Below are 21,097 nucleotides of genomic sequence, written 5' to 3' on the forward strand. Positions count from 1 at the left end.
CATGCGTGTGTGTGTGTGTGCGTGCGCGCATGTGTGTGAAATATTACAGTCTAGTGTCTCTAACATAAAACTGAGGCTGTGACCAAAATTCACGTTGAGAAGGGGCTCAGAGAGTTATGGAAATGACACTTTTATTTTTATTTTTTTGAAATGTTATTTTTGACGTTCCCAGAACGTGATGATTAGCTTCATGTCCGTGCTGGGCAGTTGGTGTAGTGCGAGGAGGCGGGGGAAGGCCACGCAGAAAGAGCGGGCTGTGCTGTGTAACGAAGTCGCACCGCAGGTAGTGGGCAGAACGGGCCGCCGTGACTGTGGCCTGGTGCGGAGAACTGAAGGGGACGGCGCCAGCGCAGGCAGCGGGACTCTGCGGAACAGTTTCTCTCCCTCCGTAGGCCAGCCCTGAAGTGGACAGAGTCCTCTCTGGTTGTAGCTGGAGGCACTGCGGCTCCGAGAGACTGTGTAGCCAGCACCCGGCAGGGTCAGGGCCAGACGCTGCTGCCTGGTTCCAGGGACTGCGCCGTTCACTGGGCTGTCTGCAGCCGGGAGAGGCCTCTGCCCACCAGTGCGGGGCCGCCCCAGGGCTCCGCCTGCACCCGCTGCCTGCGCACGGCGGCCAGCAGGGATGTTCTGAAATCACCGCCTGGACCTTTCCATTCCTTTCCCCTTTGGGCCCAGGTGGAGAGAACAACCGGGCAGAAGTCCACCTCCCTTCCCAGGCCTGCCCCGCGGCCACTCAGGGGCCAAGCCTTGATTTCCTCACAGGAGCCCCACACTGCTTGGTTGGGAAAAACCTTAGGTGAGGGAGCGCCATGTTTGGAGGGCACGGATGCGGGCCAGGTCCCTGGGCGGCCTTTCTCTTGTTTAGCGGTTGTCCTGCAGGACCTTCTCCTCTCCCCTTTGTCACTTGTGCCCTGTGTGGCACTCGGAAATGCCGTTCTCTCATGCTGCTAATAGCCTGGGCACGATTCCTCCAGCAGGGCCCTGAGCAGCAGAGAAAGGAGCCCACAGCCAGGACGGAGAGCCAGGGTCGCCAGCAGTCATCTGGCAGAGTGGCCCAGAGGGAGCGGCGCGGTGTGGAGGGAGCGCTTGGCTTTGGTGTCACATAACTCGGGTGTGGATCCCATTTGCTGCACGCATCCAAGTTCTTTTATCTTGTGCAAGTTACTTGCAGTCTCTGAGCCTCAGTTTTCCCAGCTGCGTGAAAACCAGGGCAGGTAACACCTCTACTGAGGATGGACCAGTGGATTGATTCTCTGTCTGCTCCCTTCTCCTGGGTTGGAGAGGGGCTCATTTTCTTACCAACACATGGCCCCGGGGGGTAGGAATAGATGAACAGTAGGGCCGGGCATGGTGGCCTACCCTGTAATGACAACACTGGGGGGCTGAGGAAGGAGCATTGCAAACTTAGCAACATCCTATTTAAAAATGAAAAATAGAAAAGAACTGGGGATGTAGCTCCGCGTACAGATTCGGAGAGCGTCCCCAGGGCTGCAACAAACAAACAACCAAAAACAGACAACCAAGGGCAGGATTTGATGCTCTGAGGAGAGACAGCCCTTACTGAAAATGTTCCTCATTAAACCGTCCCTGCTTCCAGCAGAAATGATGCATGCTGTTCTGTGAGGCAGGTTCTTCGTCTTGGAGGAGGAGGCTGGGATTTGAAGGCACCACGGAGTCTCACACCTGAACGTGGCCATAACCACCGTGTTGGCCTGATGCCCGCTACCACCTCTGGTCCTGGGTCTCACTGGTGAATGTTTGAATGAAGACGTGCCGGGCACGAAAGTGTGCGTGAGTCACAACAGCAAATTAATGCGTTCAAACGCCACAGATTCCAACATTTCCCATAAGTGTAAGGTAATCAGGAGATTCTCTTTTTAATGAATGAAAGTGAATTAATATACAATCATCACATATATATATCCCTCCTTTCTTCTTTCCCTCATCCCAGTTGTTCTTTCTTATTAAGCTTATTATACCTTCACTTTTATTTACTCTTTCAGGGAAACAATATGGTGTTTACACATGTGAGTCTGATTTATTTCACTAATGAGTATGGTCTCTAGTTGCATCCATTTGCCTATAAAAGCCTCGAGTTCATCTTTCTTTATAGCTGAGTAATATACACACATAAGATAGCTAAGATAATTATATTACTATTTCTATTGGTTTATTGAAAGGAACAATTAATGTTTGTTTGCTCAATCTTACATGCCTATAGCTGGTAATCTGAGCAACTACTTTGAAGACAACAAGAAATAATACAACAACCATTGTTGATTTCCTATCATATTGTTTTGAAATTCTGTATCATTTTTATAGCTTTTGTGCTGTTTTGTTTTTGTTCTGTTCTCTTTAAAATAAAAAAATTAAACTAAAAATATACAGTCATATGTGGCATGGTTTATTTTGGGCAGTGATGGGCCCCATGTGTGACAATAGTTGCCTAAGATTATATCATTTAGTGTTGTAGGTAGTGTAAGTGGACTCTGATATTCGCACAATGACAAAACTGCTTAAAGATGCATTTCTGTCATTGAGCTGTGCATGGCTGAACGTTAGTGAATGAAGTAATGAGACATTCATTCAGTTGTTTTATTCACCTGAGGTTTTTCAGTTGTTTTCTCGGTGTATCCATCCAGGGCACCTGATGTTACGGTGTGAATGTAAAACGTCCCCCAGTTCTCATTGTGTGGACGCGGTTGGATCCCAGGGGCTCTGCGCTCGTTGGTGGGTTCATCCATCCATGAGTTCAAAGCTGATGCGCTCTTAGGAGGCGGCCCAGGCTGGGGGTGGTCAGTGCAGTGTGACCTGGAAGGCTGTGTTCTTGTCCCTGGCTCCCTCCTTCTCTCTCTGCTTCCTGGATGCCTTGTGCTGAGGAGCTGTTCTCTGCCATGCTTTTCCTGCATGCTGTTTCTGCCTTGGAGCCAGCCGCCCATGGACTGGAACTGTGATCCAAAATAGACCTCTCCTCCTTGAAGTTGTGGGTGTTGGATATTTTGTCCCAGCAATGGGGCATGTTTCAGTCGAATCCATCTGACAGCTTGCTTTTATCCCTGGAGTCTTCAAGCATGCAGCTGAGTGTCAGACAGTGGAGGAGGAGCTGCTGGAGGCACAAGCTCTCTCTTAGCATCGTTTGCTTTAATTTTAGGCTTTCAGTATGGATGTCAAGAAGGGTCTCTTTGCCCTTTGTTAACTAGACAGTAGGGCTGGGGAAGCAGTCATGACCTTTACCTTCCTGAATGTCATCATGCCCATTCCCCACCTCTCTGCAGAGCAAGAGACAGCAGGTTACTTGGGGAGTTTTGCTGCTTGGCCATGGCAGAACTGGTATATGTATCCATCGGTAGGGTGACTCTAGCTTAATACAAGACAATGATGTGTGTTTTCCCCACAGCCTGGAATGCGGCAGGGTTTAGCAAATTGCAACCCAGGGTCCAAATCTAGCTTGCAGTTTGTAGAACCCATGAACTAAAAGAAAATTTTTAAAAACATTTTTAAAGCATTAGAAAAAAGAAATCCCATAAAGAAGAAAATGTGGCAGAAACTCCCTGTTTCACACTATTTACAGTCTGGCTCTCTACAGAAAAAGTTTAGGATCTCTGCTCTAGGAAGACGTGAGTTGTTTTCCTCACGGAGTCTGGGCTCTTTCCATCTTTTGGCTCTAAGATGGGGAAAGATAGTGGGGAAGGACACCTGCTTCTTAAAAATCACCACCACAGAGGAAATGCATCACTGATGCTGCAGGGCAAAGGCGCGGTCGCTGGCCAGGAGCTGCTCCTGGCAACGACCGGGCATGGAGCAAGGCCAAGCTCTTTCTGTCTCTGTCTGAAATGTCCCATGTCTTTACCCCTTTCCTCATATTCTGAGTAGCAAAGTAGATTCTTTCAGGGTAACTAATCTGCCCCTGATACCAACCTTACAGTCTCTGGTATCCTCTCTCTGGGCCGTGGATCAGAGACCTTAAAACATTACCAGCAACTCTGCACTATACAGAGCCCATGCTGGGTGCTGGAGGGCACCCGCTCTGGGCGCAGATGCTCCTCAATGCCCAGCGTGCTTCCTGGTACAGAGCAGGTGTTCTGTGCATGTTTGGGCCTGACTTGTATGCAGATTTATAGGAACAAGTGAGGGAGAAGGCTTCCTCATGAAGACAGGACTAGCAAACTTGAGCCACAGCTGGAAGGACTTAGAAAGAAGACTCAGAAAGAATAGCAACAGTGAATCGATGGACAACCAAGTGAGTATCTTGCAGATCCAGGGCATGGTGTCAGATCCAAGTGAGTCTAAATCCCATGCTCTTCTCGACTGTGAGAAACAATGAACATGAAGCTAGGCTTCGACAGCGTCTGTGTGCCAGGGCATCTCCACCAGGAGGGGCATCTAGGGATGGGAAGTGCTGCTTCCAGATGGCCACATTGGAAGCCACATGGCAAATCGGGGAGAACTGGGGGCTTGTGTTCTGAAATCTCATGAAGCCAATGGAAGTTGGAGCACACAGGGCTGTGATGAAGTATTCAGCCAGGAAGCCTGTATTTAGAGCTGCCCACTCTGAGGTTGTTGTGGCATGGACTTAGGCCTGGTGAAGATACACACAGGGATCTGAAGACCTTGACCCTGTTCATTTCTGACTTTGTATCTCTCCCTGCTTCCATTGCCAGGAAGTCATGGAATGGTGAAGCCGGAGTACCTTACTTGATTATTTATCCTGGAAAGGGCGAGGGCTTTAGACCTTGACGAATCTGGATGCAGATTCAAGTTCAGGAATTTGTGACTGTAGGCAAAACATTATTTGTTTTTCTCCAGAAGATCAGGAGCTTAATAATTTGCTCAAGCTTACAGAACTGATCTGTAATTGCTTTTTGTTATCTACCACTGCTTAATATACCACCCCTAACTTAGTGGTTTAAAGTAGCCGTGATCAATTATTTAGCTCACAGATTTGCAGTCTCAGGAGGGCTCCTCAGGGAAGGCTGGTGTCAGCATGGCTGCCTCCTTTGGGGGCTGAGATCTGTTTCTCGGGTGCTCATTCACCTGGGCTGACTGTCAGGGCTGACAGCCCTTAGTTCTTCTACCTGGACCTTTCCATAAATTGAAGGGGCTTCCTCACACTGTGGCGCTGGGTTCCAGGCAGCAGGGAGTGGAGACTCATGGTTCCTAAGGTCTGAGCCTCTAAAATGAGCATCACAGTGTTTGTTTCCTTCTTATTTGCTGTCAAGCAGTCACAAGGGGGTGGCCGATGTCCCCACTGTGTGATGGGAAGAGTGTCAAGAACGTTGGGCTGTGTTGTAAAACAGCTGCGGCCCTGGAGATACTATATTTTCTCATGTGATCTTAAAATAAGATCGGAATTCATTTCTCTATACCCGTTGTTACTCTCTGGCTTTAAAATGGGATTATTCAGCTTGCGTTTGAGCTCAGTCTGCTGATTCTGTGTCTAATAGCTGTGTTCAGTGTCCAGGTCGGCTGACAAACTCTTAGTGAAGGCCGCCGTGGCTCCATGGTACACCTGCACCAGCCTCCCTCCTGGCCCCTTGCCTCCTCTCTTGGTAGTATCCCCAGATCTGTGTCTTGGAAAGGGAAAAAGCACTGCCGTGCTGCCCTGCTTAGGACCCCTGAAGGTTCTGCTGCTCTTTCCCCGACCTTGGGCACTGTCCCTTCCCAGCGTTCTCCTCGCCCACTCTTCAGTTGACAACAGTCATTTCCCCTTCATACTCTGTCCTGGGAGAGGCTGATGTGTAAAATTCCCTCCTAACACTTACTGACGCAAGCATGATGCTAACTGCTCCACAGTTTTAAGTTTCACACTTCTGTTAGTTATGTTCTCTTCTGTTTGAAGGTGTGATAGTTAACTACGGTGTCAATGTGAGTAAGAAACGCCTTTCAGATTAGTTTAGTGCAGTTCTGGGTGCGTCTGAATGATGGACTTACTGAAGAGGAAAGACCCGCCTGGGTGTGGGTGGCACCAACCAATAGGCTTGTAGCCTGGATGGAATAAAAAGGGAAAGAAGGAAGTCTCACTTCTGCATCTTTGGAGGAGCTCCCGTCTTCACCACCGCCTTTGGATGTCCATCTCCAGGCTTCCTGTGCAGACTCTTCAGACTTCAAGTGCAGGCCCTCTGGCTTCCTAATAGGGACACACATGGGACTTTGCAGCGAGCTCCAGGCCTTCGATCTTTGACTGGGTCCTCCAGCTGTCCAGTATATGGACAGACGTCTTGCATTCTTCCACCTCTGACTCTGCAGGCAGCCATTGGAAGGCTACCTTATAATCCTTTACATAGCACATATATATATACGCCATTCCTCTAGTGAAGCCTAACTAATACGCCACGTGTGCACTTAGCTTCTTGATAACCATATATACTTGACATTTCCCAAGTCCACAGTGTCTTCCACCACACCCGGGATTTTCTGCTTGCATTGTCCTCTGTACTTCCCTACTAACTCATACTTCTTTTTCTCACTTAGGGTTAGACAGTCCTTTCTCCAGAAAGATTTCTCAAGCCTGGTTGAGCTTTCCTGCTGTTTGTTCCGCTCATGGTCTGTCTTCCCAGTCAGCACGTTTCATCTTTTACTGGAATGGCCTTTTTATTTTTTTGGGGTGCATTACAGACTTTACATTCTTTGTGGCTATGACCCCATCTTGACTTTGCCCCCCTCTCTTGCAGCGGAAGGTGTTTTACTTCAGCCCCCTCTCAGGTCCTCTTTGACCTTTCGCTATCTAAGAGGCTATGGATGTTCTGAGCTCCTGCATGCACCCATGCAGCCACATACCCCAAACTGGACCCAGGTGACAGAGTTTGTCATGGCGGGCTTTGCCGGGGTGCGAGAAACACACCTCCTTTTCTTCACACTCTTCCTCATCATGTACCTGTTCACTTTGGCAGAGAACATAACCATCATCTTAGCGGTGGCCTTGGACCACCGGCTGTGGAGACCCATGTATTTCTTCCTGACACACCTGTCCTGCCTTGAAGTCTGGTACACCTCGGTTACAGTGCCCAAGATGCTGGCTGGTTTTATCGGGGCAGATGGAGGCAAGAACATCTCCTACGCTGGCTGCTTGTCCCAGCTCTTCACCTTCACTTTCCTTGGGGCTACTGAGTGCTTCCTCCTGGCTGCCATGGCCTATGACCGCTATGTGGCCATCTGTATGCCTCTCCGCTATGGGTCCTTGGTGTCCTGGGGCACCTGCTGCCGTCTGGCCACTGCTTGTTGGCTGCTAGGCTTCCTCACACCCATCTTGCCTATCTACCTCATGTCTCAGCTGACATTCTGCGGCCCCAATGTCATTGACCACTTCTTCTGCGATGCTTCCCCTCTGCTAGCCCTATCCTGCTCAGATGTCACCCTGAAGGAGACTGTGGATTTCCTGGTGTCTCTGGCTGTGCTCCTGGTCTCCTCGACAGTCATCGCTGTGTCCTATGGCAACATCGTCTGGACCCTACTACACATCCGGTCTGCGGCCAAGCGCTGGAAGGCCTTCTCCACCTGCGCAGCTCACCTGACTGTGGTAAGCCTCTTCTATGGCACGCTTTTCTTTATGTACGTCCGCACCAAGGTGGCCTCCTCCATCAACTTCAACAAGGTGGTGTCTGTCTTCTACTCTGTTGTCACACCGATGCTCAACCCCCTCATCTACACTCTTAGGAACAAGGAAGTGAAGGAGGGCCTGGGCCGTGCCTTTTCCCTCAGGTTTTGGAGGGGGCAGTGAGGAGGCAGATCAGAGTGACTTAGGTATTTACCAGGATGGTAGTGAGGACTGTGGAAGAGAGTCATGGGTGTGTGACTGTGAGTGACAGACTACGTAAAAGTTCAAGGAAAATGCTGAGCTGCTACCACAGTAGAGACTTAACTACAAGGAGGCTTACAGACTGAAGCATACTTTCTCTTTCATGCCAGAGTCCAAGGTGAGTGGTCCAGGTTGATGCATAGCTCTGCTCCACTGGTATCCAAGAACCCACATTCCTGCAATCTTCCAGGGCCAGCATCCCCTGGGATGTTGACAAAGTCAAGCTTGCAGGCTGAATCGGTGAGCTAAGAGTGGTTTTCACACTTTTAAATGATTAAAAGAACTGCAAAGGAGAATAATATTTCATGACATGAATGTTTTATAAAATTGAAATCTCAGCGTCCATACATCAGGTTGTATCATGTGCATATCTCACCCTGGTGACATCTAAGGTCATCCTTGTGCTACAGTGGCAACAGTGACCATCTGCCAAACCCTGACCTACAGCTTTCTTGGTGCTTACGTGGTCAAACTAGGTAAGAGGTGCAAAGATGGTGCACAAAGCAGAAACACCCTGTGTCTCAAGGGCTCTCCAGATGCAGCACTGACCACTTCCACTCACCTCAATGGGAGACATGAGATCACACCTCACTGCAAGAATGGCAAAATATTCGATAGTAGGGCAGGCACTCAGCTACCACTGAGCTACGGTAGAAAAAGAGGAGAACAAACTGGGTGGACAATCAGCAGTTTCTACCGCAACCAGAATCCCTGGAATCAGAGCTGGCTTTCCATTGGGTAGATGCACTTAATCTTTTCTACGTACACATTTTCTTATTTGGAACAGAATGATCTTCCTTCTCTATCAGATGATATTTGGAAATTGGTTTAAGGAGACCTCTGTGGCAATGTCAACTCTCTCCAAGTAATCTTACAAAGACAATTGTAATTCAGATAATCTCCTCCATGTAGATAGCAGTACTCCTAAAGACATGTATAATCATTACTTGAATATGGATTCCCCAAATCACAGTAAATAAAAGAGGAAACTCCTGAACTTGGATCTGGGCAGAGGGGAGAGATTTTCTGTGACAGTATTTCTCATCTGTTCAATAATGTGTACATTACATTACAACGTCTTCAGCACAGCTTTGCCCGATAACATCTGAGTGGTTATATTTGTTATAATTAACAGAGAGGATACAGATCATGCATTTTAAACTTTTCAGGATTAAATAGAACAATTCCTCTGAATGAAAGGGGGCTATACACTTTCAGGTACCTGGCCCGAGTAGATGTGAACACAAAATAAATTAGGTTTCCAGCTGATGGAAACAATGCAAACCATGTTGGGTTATAATCGGGAACATTTATAGTGGCAGAAAGATTTAAACTGTAAACACAGGCACTGTTCCCTGGGAAGTATCAGTAAGGGGTACCATTTGCTAATCCAAATTACATAACATGGTAAAAACTCTGAAGCATACACCTAGAAAGGGTCTGGTACATGATGTAAAAGTGTATTTCCCTTTAAGGAAACCGGCACAGGAACTAATCTGGAAAAAACCTGTTTTTGTGAGTGTGATTATTTATATTACAAAACTAAAATGATTGCTCTTTTAAAGAACATACCTACCTACCAGAGTCTGGGTTGCATGACTGTATAGTACAGTGTGATGCTATGTAAACAGACCCAAAGCTTAACCAGCGGTCTCTTCCTGGTGAAGTCCGTCTGAACCATCTTGTCTGTGTCCGTGTGGCTCTTACCCCTTCTATCCATATCAACATTCCCATTTTAGTTTCTTTAGTCTGTGTAGTCTCTTACTTTTCCGTTTCCACATCTCAGGTCCTTAGTACTCTGTTTCCAAGGTAGGTTTGTCAGAACACTGGCTTCAGCTACGGAAGGCTTACAGCTCTCTGATCTCTAAACCAGCCTTATTTATTGATATCCTTAGCCTTTGGTGGCTTCCTTTCAGTGCTCGAAGTAACATTCTTGGCAACCACGGCCCTTTAAATGGGCCACGGCAAGACTTTAAAATGCTTCCCATCACGCAGAACTGTGGGTGCCTTGATCCTTGGAGACACTTAGCGCCTCACACTGGGCACCACCTCTCCCCAGGGAGCAGCCCGAAAGCACCGTCAAAACTCCTGATCCCCATGTTTCCTGGGCCTCCTTAGCACCCTTACGCTCTCAGGGAAGAGAAGGGGCTTCATCTGCTCTCTGTTCTGGGGGTCCCCACACCGGGTCTGCGGCAGCCACCTGTTCTCAGTTACTCAAAATCATTCAGCGGCCCAGAGCAGGTACAGATGGTTAAGAAAAGATTCCCTGAGAGATACGTTCAGTCTCCTCAAGCCAGGCTGGGCTGGAAATGTTAGATCACAGGCTCTTTGTAGGAATGAAGCTTTAGCCTCTCCGAAAGCCTTTCCCTGGGACCTGGCTTGGGGCCAGGGTCTTTCAGGAGTTTCAATATTTCCTCAATGGATCAAGAGATCTAAGTTTGTCTCTATGTCTGATTTTACTGAATGATTGGACAGATGCTTGTCCAGTGCTGTTATGCGCCACATACTGTTCCAAATGTTTAAGGTTAATTTGTTCACTCCTCACTGACAACCCCACAAGATCGTGCTGGCATTCATCTCTTTTATAGACAAAGGAAGAGAGCTACAGAGGAGCTGCTGGTCCACCTCTGTGTGATGTGGCCTGGGCACGCCGGTCTCCTCCCTGTCATGTCTTCCCTTGTCTGTGAGCGGTCACCGAGCCTGGAGGGCTCTGCCTATCTGTGTTCTAAGTGTTTGACCTGTGCTGAGCGGTGCCCACGCTTTCTCATTTCGTTATCACCACAGCCCTGAAGGAAAGGCGGAGGCTCTCTTTGTGGGAGGAAAGTCAGACCAAGAGAAGTTAAATCACATGCTGAAGTTCTGACAGCTGGAGTGAGAAAGAGTCAGGATGGGAGCCGGGTCTGGCGACAGCACTCAACCCTCAACCACTCACCTTCTTGTCTTCTCTGAACGATCTCATCCAGTGCTAAGTTTGCCTAAGTTGATTCATTCATCCACCAAATGTATACTTTATGCCATCTAAGTACCAGGCCCTGACTGGGTGTCAACACCCATTGGATGAACAAGGTGCATGTGTTTCCATCAGTGATGGTAGGGTTTGCAGACATGCCTATGTCCCCCATAGACTGAAATACAAAGTAGAGCAGCTCAGTGACAGCAGGGGTCCAGGCGGTGTGATGGGTGAGGAGGAAGGAGCATCCCCTTGGCAGGAAGTTCAGGGAGGGCATCACAGGAAGTGGCCCTCCCTGGGGTCCACTTCTGTTTTGCTCACTTGGGGTCACGTCTGCCGAGCATTTGTCCTTTGGTGTTCTTTTCAGGGCGGAGAAGGATGATGTAGCACTTGGGAAAGAAGAGGCAGCACATGAGGCCTGCAGCGGATGCCAAGATGGCAAAGACCTCCACGGCCACCGTGTCTTTGCCTCTGGCGCTCATGTGGGCAGGGACGAAGGACACCCAGACGCAGCAGCAGACCAGCATGCTGATGGCGATGTGCTTGGCCTCGTTGAAGGTGTCGGGCAGCCTGCGGGCAGGGAAGGCCACCAGCAAGCTGACCAGGCCCAGCAAACCCAAGTAACCCAGCATGGCACAGAACAGCTCCAAGGAGCCGCCATCGCACTTGACCATGACGCGGGCCCCGGGCTCTGTGGAGTTCATAGGCTTTGGGGGCCATCGGGCCACCCAGAGTGTGCACAAGGCAGCCTGGATCAGCGAACAGACACCCGGGATGGTGCCAGGGAGCCAGGGCCCCAGCCACCTCCTGACGTGGGCGCCTGGCTGCGTGGTGTGGAAGGCGGCCACCACCACCACGGTCTTGGCCAGCACAGTGGACACGCAGACTGTGAAGGTGACCCCGAATGCTGCCTGGCGCACAGCGCAGGTGAGGGCTCCTGGGTGGCCAATGAACAGGAAGGGACAGAGGAAGCAGAGTGCCAGGGAGGCCAGCAGGAGGTAGCTGAGCCGGCGGTTGTTGGCACGGACCACAGGGGTGCGGTGGTGCCGGACGAAGACGCCTAAGATGGCCAGGGCAAGGAGGAAGAGCAGGGCCGTGCAGATGGCCAGCGCTGTGCCCAGGGGCTCGTGGTAGGACAGGAAGTCCAGGGTTCTGGGGACGCACTAGCTCTTCCCCACGCCGGGCCACTGGTCCCCAGGACACTTCTGGCATGCGGCACTGTCTGAAGGAGAAGGAGAAACTGAGTCAGAGAGCAGTGCGGGGAAGCCCCGCACACTGTCCCACAGAGGAGCAGCTGTCCCATGTGTGGGGCCTCCCCAGGAGGCTCGGTGTGTTTCGGTCTCACAGCCACGGGCCTTCGGCACTGCCTGATGTCCCTAGATCCACGGACCAAGACGCAGATGGAGGAATCCCGGCTGCAGCTGCTCCCTTGAATCACAGTGTGATAAAATGACACTGAGCAGCCTACAGAAGCTGGACTCCTACCGGAGCTTCTTTCCTCTGGACTGAATAACTGGTTGGTGATGTCATAACTCACAGCCACAGCGAATCAGTGTGTGCCTCCATTCATCTACCCTGTTTAAGGACGCTTTATGGCGAGTTTACTGTATGCACCAATTCTCTCTTTTACATGAAACCACCTAGCTCTAAGTTACTCCAGTGAGAACCTGGTGGACCATTGCTTTTCATAGTGATTTTTTGGGCAGGTTTTGTGCTGGAGTCCTGGACCTGTCTCATGTTCCCTCCTGACTTCTTGCCTGGGTTTGTTTGTAGCTCTTGATTCCCACATCCTTGGATCCCATGTCCTCCTAGTGCTCAGGTCTGAGGACCTCTTATTTGTCATTCCACTTTGCCACTCTGGTAGCTACTCAGCTTTCTCTGGTGGCACCACTTGTTTTTAAGAGGACAAAGAGCTTTCCCACAGGCTCCCCTTCCCCTGGGGTAGATTTTAGTGTGAGAAAGAACCTTGTCCATATCTGCGATTCAATAATGACTTAGATTTTAAAACCTGCTGTATTCACACTTCTTTTCCTGTGTATCCACTGTCTACTGCACTCTTCCCAGCCCCTGCTGAAACACACAGAGTTCGTGCTCCAGAACGTAGGGCCTTCTCTGATCTGCGCACCTGCTTCCTACACACCTTCCACCACAGGCTGACCTCACGTTCTTGGACTCTTCTTGTTCTTGGACTCTTGTTGCTTTTGTTCCTTAAATGTTTGTTAATTTAGTCCTTGGCCTGAACTGTCTGCATGGTTCAGTGCTTTGATGTTCTGCTCATAGCTCCAGGCCCCTCTCACATACTGTACCTTCCACTGAAGTCTCCCTTCGTTAGAATGAAATGCTCCACACTGTTCTTGTGGCTTGATGCTTGAACTTTCCTTGAGGTATACTGACTTCACGCTATATTCTAGCTTCTTTATTGAGAAGTAAATGCTATGCCTAGGGGGAAGGGTAGAATCTCAATATCCTTGAACACCTTACATGCAACACAGAATACGCATAAAGTAGGTTCCAGCTGGCATATAGTAAGTACGTAATATCTTCATTCAATGCAGGTGGAGTTGATAGGGGACTTGGGCCATGGTGGCTGAACAGATGTACCCTTCTACAGCTCCATGACAGAGAAGAGTAAGGGCAGCAAAGCAGAAACTGTAACACTGAAAACGAGAGGGAAGAAAAACTCTGGGAACCAAGGTGGATGTATTGGCAACCCTAAATAGCTCAGAGAATCACAAAGGGGAGGAAAAAGAAGAAAAAGCAAGGCACAAAGAAAATAGTTCACAACACTGACCTTGCTTCTGGCAAGGGAACCGTGCCACAAACCTATCAGCTCAGTTGGAAAGGGTGAACTCCCTTGATAATAACAGCAGATTAGCATTTCTAACTGCAGGAGAAATCCATAGTTTTTGTGAGTTTTAAATCTAGTTTGGGGATTTGGCCTAAAAGTAATAGCTCTGTTTCAAAGAACATCCTCACTTTCCACAAAGCCTCGTGCTCCAAACTCCCACCAGAGCCATTGTTAGGTGCCATCTTGGCTCAGGGATGGCACGGGAGTGGTGGGTGCTGCCCGGGGACTCGGGCTGCTGAGTATGTCACTGGGTGGAAAAACAGCCCCTCTGTGCCCTGTGACCTCAGGACAGCAGCTGCTATGGCCACAAACCCGAGACCCACCCATATTTGACCCAAGTGGATTGGGGAAGATCTCCTCACCAATGTCTAGTTTGGGCGTGATGGCCACCTTGTAAAATGCTGGTCTCAAGACATTTAAAAACATTCAAATCTTGTCATGTGTCACCTCAGAATACAATGAACTGAAACTACAAGGCAACAATGAGAAGAATAAAAAGCAGAAGCACATGGAAATTATATATATCTGATAAGAGACTGAGATCCAGAATATACAAGGAACTCCAATACGTAAAGACTGAAAGACAGAGAATCCAATTCCAAAATGGGTTGAATAACCAGGCACTTCTTCAAGTCATACAGGGGGTCAAGACATATAAGAAAAATGCTCAGTTTCACTAATCATCAGAGAAATAGAAGTAACAACCACACTGGAATAGCATGTATATCATCAAAGAGATGAGGAATGACAAAAGCTGGCGTGGATGAGGAAGAAACAGAATTCTTACACACTGTTGGGAGGGGTCCAAATTAGTACAGGCATTATGGGGAATAGTATAGAGTGTCCTCAAAAACCTGAAGAGAAAACAGTGCTCTAATCCAGCCACTCTACTACTGGCTACATATGCAAAGGAGGCGAAAGACTATACCAAACACGTACCCACCCGATGGTTCTGCAACACTATTCACAACCATCAAACTATGGAACCCACCTTGGTGGCCTGCAGTAGCTGGGTGGAAGAAAAAGAAAAGGTAACATCATTACACAATGGAATCCTACTCAGCCATAAAAATAGGAAATCTCGCCATTTATGGCAACACGGAAGGAAGTGGAGAGCATTATGTTGAGTGAAATGAACCAGACACAGAAAGACAAGTTGTGCATGTTCTCACTCGTGTGTGGAAACCAATTCAGTTAACCTTGTAGGGGCGTGGAACAGAATAGTGGGCGCTAGACATGGGGACAGCTCAAGGTGCGGAGGGACTGAAAGAAACTAAGCAGGACTCTTAGGGGTTGGGACGGAGTTAGCTGGGGAGGGGAGGAAGGAAGGCAGAGGTCTTGTGTCTACGAAAAGTGGAGGGTCACGGTCAGTGCGTGGAAATACACAGTGAATTCCACCAACTAATATGTATTAATACTAAACATACAATACCAAAGAAGATGCCACAAAAGACCACATATTTCATGAACCTGTTTTTGTAAAATGTCCAAAAATTGCCAGTTTATGGAGGCAGAGAAAGATGCGGTGGTGGTGTAATAAAAAACCAAGTGCAAGGGGCTGGGGATTTAGCTCAGCGGCAAAAGCACCTGCCTGGCAAGCGCAAGGTCGCGAGTTCGGTTCCCCGGTACCGGAGAAAAACCAAAAAACAAAACAAAACAAAACAAAACAGAAAACCAAGTGCACAGGGCCCAAGGGAATTTTGGGTGGTGATGATGGAATGTTTTGAAACTGGATCGAGGGAGAGACCATATACCTCTAGAAACACCAGTAAAGTCACTGAAGTGTACATGTATGCTTGGTGAATCTTATGGTATAAAATTCTAAGTCATAAAATACCTTTTTTTTTTTTTTTTAAAAAGAGGTCATTAGGGGGGATTTTAAAAGAGCATTTATGCAATTACTACCAGGAACCAGATGTTAAACTAGGTACAGGATTTGGGGAAATTCAAAGTCGATGGAAGAAAAAATGAACATAATCATCTTAAATGGTTTTAGCGAAGCATGAGAGAAGGACACATTGATGTCATGCTTTCGGTTCTCACTTCCTTGGACTTGTTCTCACTGAAAGACTCTTCCCTGGATGTGAATTGATCTTGCATATAAAGCCAACGTTGGCTGCTGGCCGCCCACCCTCTGGCAGGGACTGGCCTTACCCTTACCTGGTACTGAGGCAATTTCTCCTCTGGGGCAGGACAGGCAGTGGTAGCAGCATTTTGCCTTCCCCTTTAGGGCTGACTTTCTGGTTCCCACAGGGCATTTTTCATTGCAGACAGAGGAAGGCACCTGCTTGAGAGAGGGAGAATGACTGAGATTTGAATCCTGATTGCAGAATGAATTTTCTCACAAAGGGCTGAAGGAAAGGTTCTGCGGCATGGGGAATGAGAAATGCCTGAGGAGAGAAGCGCCCATGTTACAGGTCCCCAGTGAGAACCTCAATAGCCAGGGGCAGCTATTCGTCTGCAGAGCAAGGATGCTGATCCTTCCACCAGCAACCTTGTTTCTTCTTCCCAAGGTGGAGAAATTTGGACACTGAGTGTGATAGATGTGGGAATAGAAAAAGACAGCCAGACTACAGCTTAGACGAGAGGAAAATAGTTGGAAGTCATTGAGGACAGGAGTAGAAAAACCCTGTACTGGACAGAGCAACTGTTTACTCTTATTTACAGATGTGTGAGGAAAATGCTATGGTTGCTCAGAAAGGGCGTGTCTACCCCTGCCGAGACGAGCTGGAGAAAGTGCAGAGGGGACGTGGCAGCTGAGATGTAACTGCTCTCTCACTTAGAATTCCCCCACCTGCTGACATTAGAGTCCAGGGCGTCCTGGGGAGGACTAATGGGGTTTCATGGGTTATTTCCTGTTGTCTAATATATGCTCAGCACATATAAGCACCTCAGGTGTCTATTCCTTTACATAGGGCTGAAAAGATAAAGTGATGGCAACTCCGGGTAGACATGGAGCACCTCAGGGTGAACTGGAACAGACAGTTCCTCACTGCGTACCCTCCCCTTTGCTCATTATCATTGCCTTTGGCCGGCTTCTGCATTTTGGGAGCCGGGGAGCGGTGTTGGGAGCTTTCCTTTCCTGAAGAGCCTCAGACGTGTGCCGGCCTACAGCATGCCCTCCTGACCACGTCAGTTCCAGGCAGCAAAGCCCACTGCGGGCTGGGGTGCAGGAGGGGCGAGGGGCTCCCACCTGTGAGCCTCCTCCCGCCCAGGTGATGGCTCCTTCGTTGATCACCAGCTCTTTCCCAGTGGGCGCCCTGAAGTCAAAATGTCCAACGTCTTTCTGTCCCCTCTGTGCCGGGAGGACGTTGATGTTCTTGATGTCGAAGGTTGTCAGCATTTCCCCCTCTCTGGTGAAGAAAACCTCTTCCTGGGCTCTGGTGGTGAAGCGGACGTTCTGCGTGTAGTGGAGCAGCTGAGGAGGACAGGAGGAGAAGGACAGACAGTGAGGAGCAGAGCCCGGGAGGGGATGCGTCCTCCCTGTTGCGGGGCAGCTCTGCACATCTGTGTCTGCTGGGGTGTGCGGGACGCACCTTGTCTCTGCACAGTTTAGAAAAGAAGAGCTCTGCTGTGCTCGTGTTCCCAGAATGTGTTACCTACATGGGGCAGGCAAGTGGAGCTCAAGGGAAGGGAAATCTAGAAGCTTTAGTTCCTGTCTAAAGTACATTCACAGGTGGGCTGGGTCGGGCACAGGAACCTATGAGTTTCCACCGTCCACGTGTGAAAACCGCTCAGCATATTTCTTTGTGCCAGCTACGACCAGCGCCAAGGATCCACACTCTGTTCTGCCTGAAAGCACAAAGCAGTGTGGCTGGTACAGAGTTAAAAAAAAAATTGATAGCAGATATGGTCTGAGGAGTATGTTTTCCATGTAACTCAAACCTGACAGCCGGGGGAACTTCAGATTTGTGACTATCACCAAAGAACTTTCATCATTCTGTTTTTGGAATGAATTTAAAAGGAATTTTTAATCAACATCTCCCCATTTCCCCCTAATGCCCAGCCTTGGCAACCACTGGTCCTGAGGATCAAACATGCACTGTGGAGGCTAGAGTTGATAGTCCTCTATTATCTACCTGAAAATTCCACGAGAACAGATTTTCAGTGTCCTCAAATCAACCACCCAACACGCAAATGTCACTATGGATGGTGATGGATGTGATAGTTTGAATGTGGTAATCACTGGACATTGTACATGTATGTCAGGTCGTCACAGCATGCACTGATGAATATACATTATTCCCTTGTTAATTACACCTCTGTAAAGCAGGGAAGAACAGTGGGAAAAGGAGAAGAGGCAAAGGGTCCCCCAGGAGCCCCCAGGCATGAGTGTGCATGATTTCGGACCTTTGAACACCCAGCAGAACTTGGGATGGACTTGAATAACACGATTGGGGAAAGAGCTGTGATGTCTTCCAGAAATCTGGAACCATTTAAGAAGGCCTTTGAAATTATTTGTAGTACTTCTCCCACTTGCCTTTCCAACCTCTGATTCTACTGGAGCAGCTGCATGATTTTCCCTCTCATGTCCTGCCACTTTCTCTAATGATGTACTTGCTATTTATGACTATTTCTTGCTCTTCCCAAGCAGACTGCAAACAGCCTGAGGGCAAGCACACATTTGGTACCTTTCCTACTTGCAGGTCCATGGACATGGCTCAGTAAATACTGGTGGCATAAAAGTCTGTTTGTTGGATTAGGCTATGACAGTCCAGTAAGACTGTAGGAGGGATCTTGAGCAAATCAATTGGTTATGGGCAGGGCTTGGTCTAGAGTTCTGAAGGATTTCTGGAATTCTTCAAGATAGGGCGGTATGGAGCTCAGACAGACATTGAAGCCGGTGTGATCCTGCCTTCACCCGGAACCAGCAGGGAGACCTTGTATATCCTGTTCTTCTTCCTGAGCTTCTTGTATGTTTAAATGGGTGCAATCTTGGAGTCAACTCAAAGATTAATGCACATAAGGAGTTTAGCATTTCACCTGGCATAGACATTCGATGTGTGTTACCTCTTATTATTCCTATAACTTTGAAGCATGCATACCCCATAAATACTGACAGAATTTCTTTTTTTTTTTTTGGAACCGGCAATCGAACTCAGGACCTTGCACTTGCCAGGCAGGCGCTTATGTCGCTGAGCTACATCTCTGGTGCTGACAGAATTTCCATCCCTAAGAACCTGTGCCTGGTTTGAAGACCTTTTGCTATGCTTCGAATATGTGTCCCTCCCAGTTTCTCCCTGAAAATTCCTCTCTTGGGATGGTGTGATTAAAAGAGATTCGGCCAGGGGCTGGGGATTTAGCTCAGCGGCAAAAGCACCTGCCTGGCAAGTGCAAGGTCATGAGTTCGGTTCCCGGTACCAGAGAAAAACCAAAAAAAAAAAAAAAAAAGAGATTCGGCCAGTGGGCCCTGTTGTCATGACTGCGTTAGCCACCCCCAAGGGCTGGAGGGAGCTAACTAGGCTGTCCTACCCTGCCTTCAGCCTGGGAGGTAGCAGAAAGGTCCCAGCATGCACTGAATGCTGGTGTCTTGATCTTGAACCTCCTTGCTTCCTGATTTCTGTTATTTATAAGTTATCCAGCCTCATTTTATTACAGTAACAGAAAGGGACGGAGACAACCTTCTTTAATTCATGAAAGGACGGGACCCAGGACCTGAGCATGCCAGTCAGTCACTCTATCATGGAGCTGCACCCCAGCCGGTTGGAACCTTCTTTAAGAGTAGAAGGAGTTTCCTTCCTTTCTTTCTGTAATGTTGCTTGGATATTTGAAGTGGTGAGCTGCTTAATGTTTTAATAACTGGCTGAAGAAAAAGAAGTTGGGGTTTTCAGTTTTCTATTGAATAAATACCCCCACATGGCCAATTCCCACCAACAAATGGCTTAAAAACAACTTGTATACTCCTAAAATGTTACCAGTGGCTGCTGCTGTCAGTAGGAGGCAGGTCTGGCTGGTCCAGCGAGACCCTTTGTGTCTGTCCTGAGATGTCCTGTGAGGGTCACGAACAGGCAGCTGTCACCATCTCCCTCCCCGTGCTGGAACCTTCTGGACCACAGTCTACAAACTACTGATTGCTGTCAAACCTGGTCCACCACTTGTTACTACACGGCTGGTGAGTTAATAACAGCTTCTACCTGTGTAACTAGTTAAAAAAACTGAAGGAAGAAGAATACATTATCACATATGGCAAAATGAGATTCAAAGTGTAGTGTCTATAGAAAAAGTTTCACTGGAACAGAGCCGTGTTCGTTGGCTCACAGTTTACCAGGGGTTGCTTTCATCCTACACAGTAGGGGTGAACACTAGGTCTAGATGTTACTGTTTGAAAATCCTAAAATCCTTCTTATCTGTCTCATTACTGAGAGACCAATGGTAGGACCTAATCCTGTAATTGCCACTTTGAAAGAGTTTTTTTTACATATAAAATTTTATGTTGATGTCCTTCTTTCTTTTTTTTTTTTGGCATATTGGTATTGAACCCAAGGCCTTCACACTGAGCTACATTCTTTGCTATTTTTATTTTGAGTCAGGTGGAGTCTTATTAAATTGCTGAGGCTGATTTCAAATGTGTGATCTTTCTTCTTTAGGCTCCCAGAGTGCTTGGATTACAGGCATGTGCCACCATTCCCAGAATTTTGTGTTGAGCTCCAGCACACTAGGCAGAGAAAACAGAGCAGCTCTGGTTGGTGTACGAAATGGTGGGGTCCACAATCCCACCCTCTGGCCTGCAAGGGGCCCGAAAAATTCTCCTGTAGCTGCGTTCCCTAAACTCCCTCCAGCGGACCTGAGGATCCACAGACCGAACTCAGAATTTCGGGTCAGCACCGCCGCTCTTAGAGCCTCCATGGTGACACAAGGGAAGGCCCCGCCCGGCTCCTTTGCACAGGCAACTTGTGTCCAGAGAGGCACAGAGACTGGCCCGAAATCGCACATTAGGTCGGGGACACGAAGGCTGGAGCCCAGCTCTTCTGGCTGCAAACCCAGCGCTCCTTGGCTGGCACTGCCGGCCCAGCCCTTGCCCTCTCAGCCTGTCTCCTGTCTCTGACTGCCCCAGGGTCACCTCTGAGGGCGCAGGAGGGGAGAGCGACCTCCTGCACCCTGCTGAGCAGCAGAGGAAGAACAGGCAGCAGCGCAGGGCCGCGTGCTCTCCCCTGCAGATCCGCACCGAGTCAGCTGCCTGGCTAACTCCCTCCAACCCGGGAGCCCACGGTGTCTTCTCTGCACCACTGTCCCGGCCATCAGGACAGCTGAGGTCTGTCCAGGCTCTGCCTCCCACGTCTGTGCTCCTCCTGCCTCGGGGGGTTAGTGGCCTCTAAGACCCTTAACGTGGCTCTCCCCCACCACGTCATCACCAGAGCATCACAGTCCCGGGAGAAAGATGTAAGAAGGCCTGCTCTCCTCACCTCCAGACGGTCACACTCATCAGCGCTTTTCCTGCAGTAACCGAAGAGGAGGACCGTGTTCTACACGCAGAGGAGCAGACAGCGGAAGCTCAGGGGAGGCG

At 48.8% G+C, this 21,097-nt stretch overlaps 1 protein-coding gene across 1 annotated transcript; it reads left to right on the forward strand.

Moving 5' to 3' along the window:
* The first annotated feature begins 6,753 nt into the window (after positions 1-6,753).
* LOC102024938 (olfactory receptor 6Q1) lies at positions 6,754-7,717 on the forward strand. The gene has a single exon (XM_005408020.2). It carries the CDS (start codon positions 6,764-6,766, stop codon positions 7,715-7,717), a length of 954 nt encoding a protein of 317 aa, XP_005408077.1. The 5' UTR covers positions 6,754-6,763.
* The last annotated feature ends 13,380 nt before the right edge of the window (positions 7,718-21,097 follow it).

This window comes from Chinchilla lanigera, unplaced genomic scaffold (genome assembly GCF_000276665.1).
Source record: "Chinchilla lanigera isolate Chin_1 unplaced genomic scaffold, ChiLan1.0 scaffold00110, whole genome shotgun sequence".
NCBI lineage: Eukaryota > Metazoa > Chordata > Mammalia > Rodentia > Chinchillidae > Chinchilla > Chinchilla lanigera.

Coding starts and splice junctions, on each gene's coding strand:
- LOC102024938 (XM_005408020.2), top strand. CDS start 6,764: ATGCAGCCACATACCCCAAACTGGACCCAGGTGACAGAGTTTGTCATG.